This window comes from Nicotiana tabacum, chromosome 16 (genome assembly GCF_000715075.1).
Source record: "Nicotiana tabacum cultivar K326 chromosome 16, ASM71507v2, whole genome shotgun sequence".
Classification (NCBI taxonomy): Eukaryota; Viridiplantae; Streptophyta; class Magnoliopsida; order Solanales; family Solanaceae; genus Nicotiana; species Nicotiana tabacum.
Genome location: NC_134095.1, coordinates 51468447 through 51473967, shown reverse-complemented (window position 1 = coordinate 51473967; position 5521 = coordinate 51468447). Strand labels below are relative to the sequence as shown.

Below are 5521 nucleotides of genomic sequence, written 5' to 3'. Positions count from 1 at the left end.
CTGACATACGAAAGCGCTCCATAGGCTTGGTTTTGTTCTGAAATTCCACCACAACTTGCTGAATAATGCCTTTGCTACATCATGCAGTGACCTAAAACCTATTCCTCCTTCCTCAACTGCCATGCATAAGGTATTCCATGAAGCCCAATGCCTACTAGTTCCTCCAACAGAGCTGCTCCAGAAAAACTGAGCAAACAATTTGTGCAACCTATTTATCACATAATTTGGAGGGTTTATAGCTGATAGTAGATGCATAGGCATGTTTTGCAGTACATGGGATATGAGAATTGCCCTGCCCCTACTGATAATAACTTGCCCTGCCATGATTGCAGTTTGTCCATTACCTTAGTAATTAGGGGCTGATAGTATTCCAGCTTTCTCCTTGCATAAAATATAGGACAACCTAGATATATGATAGGAAAGTCATTCCTATGAATGCCTGTGATCCTTTCCACCTTGCTGACCACTTCCATGTCTGTTAAATGATGCAGGTACACAGCTGATTTGGTCTTGTTAACAAGCTGCCCAGATACAGCTTCATATTCATTCAGCACTTGCATAATCAACATCAAAGATGTTTCATCTGAGGATGAGAAAATAATCATGTCATCTGCATACGCCAAATGATTGATATTTGGACTCCACTTTGGCATCCCAAATCCACAAAAATATAGGTTAGTATGTAGTGCATTGAGACCCCTAGATAATGCTTTTGCTGCCAAGATAAACAAAGTTGGAGATACCGGATCACCTTGTTTTACTCCCCTTGAGGACTTAAAGAACCCATGAGCTTGACCATTGATTAGAATAGAATACCAATTGTTTGAAACTAATCCAAAGACAATTCCTATCAACCTTTCTGTGAATCCCATTTTTCTTAGTACCTTGGTTAGGAATAGCCAAGATAATCTATCATAAGCTTTGGTCATATCTAGCTTCAGGATGACATTCGGTCCAGCCTTAGTTCTAAGCCTAATGTCAGTCACTATCTCTTGAGTTAGAAGGATATTTTCTACTATATTCCTGCCCTTAACAAAACCTGACTGTTCCTCCGATATCAGACTTGGGAGAAATTTCATAGCCTTTCATGTACCACCCTCGATATAACCTTATTAGAAAAGTTACTGAGGCTTATTGGTCTTAAATCAGAAAAGGTGGTAACTTCTTTTTTCTTTGGTAACAGAACTAGGTTTGTGTGTGTTACACACTTGGGTAGCTCATGACCATTGAAAAGATCCCTCACCATGTCATACATGTCATCTCCTATTATGTCCCAACAAGAATGATAGAATTTGCCTGTCATACCATCTGGCCCCCCAGCACTATCACCATTAAGTCCGAGTACTGCCAATTTAACCTCCTCTTTTGTTGGTTGCTTAATCAATTCTGCATTCTGCTCAGTGTTAATCATATTAGGAACATGCTCTACGATATCAAATAATGAATGAGTAGATGCTTCTGTGAACTATTCCTCGTAGAATTTGATAGCCTCTTGTGCAATTTCTTGTTCTTCTTCAATCCAGGTTCCTCCACTGTTTTGAATTCTTTTAAGCTGAAGTCTCTTCCTCCTACCTCTCACTTGTGCTTGGAAGAACTTTGTGTTCCTATCCCCTTCCTTGAACCAAGTCATGCCTGCCTTTTGTTGCCAATATTTCTCCTCTAGTGCAAGACATTTAATCAATTTTGCCTGAACCTTTTGTAGTCTTTCCCTATTCATCCCTGTAGGATTTGCTTCAAATTCTGCTTCATGAACCATCACTACCTCCTCCATACTTGCTATCTTTTGGAAAATATCTCCAAATGTAGCCTTACTCCACAATGAAAGGGCTTTCTTTAATTTTTTTAACTTGTGATTAAAAAGAATATAAGGATTTGCACTGAAATCAGCAAACCAATTCTCTTTTACCACATCTTTAAAAGTCGCATGTTCCACCCAAAAATTTAAGAACTTGAAAGGTTTTTTTATAGGTGGAGTCTCAATATCACACTTCAGATACATTGGACTATGATCAGAACCAGTCTTTGACAAATGCTGCACCTCTATTCCTGGAAATGTTTGTTGGAACTCAACATTGGCCAAACATCTATCTAGTCTTTTGAATATACAGTCTTCCTCTGCTCTCCCATTCCACCATGTAAATATGCTGCCTTTAAATCCAAGGTCGAATAGATTGCAAGTGTTGATGCAGCATCGAAAATCATCAATTTCATTCAATGACACAGGTAACCTACCAAACTTCTCTTCTTCGTCCCATATTACATTGAAATCACCTCCTACAAGCAATGGTGCCTCCATATCCCTTGCCATTGCATATAATGAATCCCATAATTCTATCCTCTCAATTGCATCACATTTTGCGTATATCAATGTTAGGACAAACTCCACATGCGATTCAGTATGAAACAATCTTAGTGTTAATTGTTGCACCATATTGTACATAACAGTTACCTCAAATACCTCATCTATAAAAGCCCAGATCTTGTTGGAAACATTTGAAATTGCCTGTGAAAGTCCTATCTTGTTTCTGTACCTTTCCAATTTTTTTTCTTGTTGCTTTGGCTCCATTAATCCTACAAAATCATAGTGATTTTGCCTATGCATTTTTGTCAACCTTTCAAAGGTCTGATGAGTGTTGACTAACCCTATATTCCAAATGAGAGCATTCATCACTGATTGCTGGATTTAGTTAGCGTTCTCCTTGTGTGCACCCCAGCTTTTGGTGCTGCAAAATTATCTTTTTGTTGCTTCTTCTTTCCTTTTGCTGCTGATTTTGCCTTTTCCACTTGCGTAGGTGATAAGTCACATTTCCTTGCTCATAAGGTGTTGGGTAGTTGATTCTTGATCCATGTTGTATCCTGATTTACCAGGTTCTTGTCCTTCTTCATTGTCTTCCTTCCCTCCTGATGTAGCTCCAAATGCATTTTTTTTAGGGACCAAGGCTTTCTCTTCTCCTCTTTTTAACAGCTGCAACTGATTTTTCTCCATTGTAACAGTAATATTTACTATTACTGTTTTTTGTTTTGGTTGTTTCTCCTTCTCTGTTGTGTTGTGTCCTTGTGGGTCTTCTTGTGATTTCTGAAGTTGATCATCTTCTGTTCCTCCGCGATCATTTACCTCTGGGCCTCTTCCTTCATAGTTACTAATTTCTGTGACTTCTGCTGTCTGAAAATTATTGATGTGCTCAACATTTTTTGATCCTTCCTTTATTAAATAATTACCAGTTGTATTGTTGTCATTGGCATGGATCTCTCCATTTACACTTTGCTGATCTTCTTCTTTGTCATTCTCATTTGGTTCCTCATTAGCTTGTTCTCCTAGTGTTACTTCGTTCTCCTCTGAATCGTATTCCCTTTGTGCCTCCCATAGCCTGCCTCCACATTCTTGCACTCTTTCTTTAAATGTAGACGATTTTGACCCTTTTGCTTGAGAATTTGGATTTTTATTAAGTACCTTGTTCACTAATGTATCTTGTGATGGGATTTCCTTGCATGGTTTATTGATCTTCACTATTCCTTCTCCTGTTTTATCTTTGAAGCTTATTTCTACCCATTGTGCGGTATCGTTTTTTGCTTTTGATGCCTCCTTTCCATTGACTAGACCATTAGTCGAACTAATCCCCGATGATTTAAGATAAAAAGCTTGTGCTGCTGGATTTAACTTTCCCTCATTATAGACCATATTTTTTGGTTTTTGCTTTGTAGATGCTTGGTTATGAAGTGCTAAACTGTTTGTTGCTACATTAGCTGCCACCATTGCCAATTGATTAACAGGTTCTTCCTCTTCATCCATCCCTTGTAATATTGCAAACTTGTTAGCTACTTGAACATGATCATTATCTTCATTGTCTACTGCCACCAAATCCTTACCACTGTTGCTATGTGCTTCTACTTGTCTCTCTACAGTGCTTGTACCCTCCTTATTCTTATTGTTTTAAAACTTCTTAGCTGGTTCCATCTCCATTCCATTATTAGTGAGACTAGTATTTTGATTTACTACATTTCTAACTATGTTGTCCTTCACTTCCTTCCATTGCTCTTTTGCTGTAACATTCACATTACCCACGATCTTTCCACTAGATAACATCATTATAGGCTGTGAGTTCCCTATGTCCTATTTCTTAGCTGTATCTGCTTGGTTATCATTCTCCTTCTCCACATATAGTTCAGGGTGTATCCTCCAGCATTCAAATTGATCATGCCCTTGAAGTTTACAATGTCTGCAATATTTAGGCAGCATGTCATATTGAATTCTCACCCATTCAGTTCTTGTTGTTCCTTTAGCTTCGTTGACTATGTCCATCCTCACCTTTTTAGGCAGATCTGCAAGTAAGTCAACTAGAACCTTCACCCTAGCACAACTAGGTCTAGTTTTATTAATTGTTGCCATGTCTAGATGCATAGGTTTACCTACTGCTGAAGCTATAGAAAATAGACATTTCTTTACAAAAAAGGTTGGCAATAGACCTGGGAATGAAATCCAAGCCATTGCCTTGGGTGTTTCTTCATCTGCTCTAAACTTTGAGTCATAAATCAACGACCTAAGTTGATATTGATAGCCATCCCTGTCCTTTATGTAATGAGTTTTTGATGAGAAATGAAGATAGTCCTGCCTTAATGTCATTCTAATTAAAATATGTCTATCCCTTAGAAAACCAATGTTACATTCACCTTTAATTCCGCATTGAATTGGTATTAACTTATGCAGTTGTTGAATTTCTGGGCTTCCATAAGAACATTTACCAACTATTGCATATTGTAATCCTTCGATGATATCCATCCTTTCTACTTCTGCTTCTGTGAACAGAATAACATGTTCTCCATTCAATGTTGTAGGTGGACGAATAGGAATTGGCTCAACTTCCTGTTGCTCCTGCATTGCAGCATTTAAAGTGCAAGGTTTCAGAAATTTGGAGTAATCCACCGGCTGTTTGTTGTTATTTGTGTTCCCTGATGTTTGTGCAAAGTATGGAGGAGGTTGTTTAGGCAGCGCAGCCTCCAAATATGGCTGGCCACCTGCTTGTGTGTCCATTACAGTTGTAATTCTTTAGCACTTTACTTACATGACGCAATAGCTTTGCAAGAAACCGATGCTACTGTAATTTGAACTAACTTCACTTTACTTACTGCGTATGGCTGTAAGTCCAATTTCATAGTCCGAAATGAAGCTTAGAAATCAAACCAATCTTAGAAGGGAAAAGAACACTTTCACGTTATCAAAACAAGCTATTGTGCTCAACAGTAGCGCTGGAATTAGCTGAATTGCTAAAATTGAATGAAGAACACTGTTTGCTACAATAACTCGTGAAAATAAAATTAAGATCTACAAAAATTGACTATAGATCTGAAGTTGAAACCAAATGGGTATTATTCGTAAGGAAATTATGTATCTTTTGACACCAAGTTTGGTTAGTTCCACCACCGGATTCCGGAGTTATGACCGGAAAATAATGACGAAATTACTATTCCTTCTCTTCCTAGAGAGAAGGTAGAGAAAATTTTTTTGTGCCAGTAATGCTGCAAA

At 38.1% G+C, this 5521-nt stretch overlaps 1 protein-coding gene across 1 annotated transcript; it reads right to left on the bottom strand.

Moving 5' to 3' along the window:
• Nucleotides 1–1465: 1465 nt before the first annotated feature.
• On the bottom strand, nt 1466–2668 carry LOC107777184 (uncharacterized). The gene has a single exon (XM_016597175.2). The coding sequence runs from the start codon at nt 2666–2668 to the stop codon at nt 1466–1468; it is 1203 nt and encodes a 400-aa protein (XP_016452661.2).
• Between the last annotated feature and the right edge of the window lie 2853 nt (nt 2669–5521).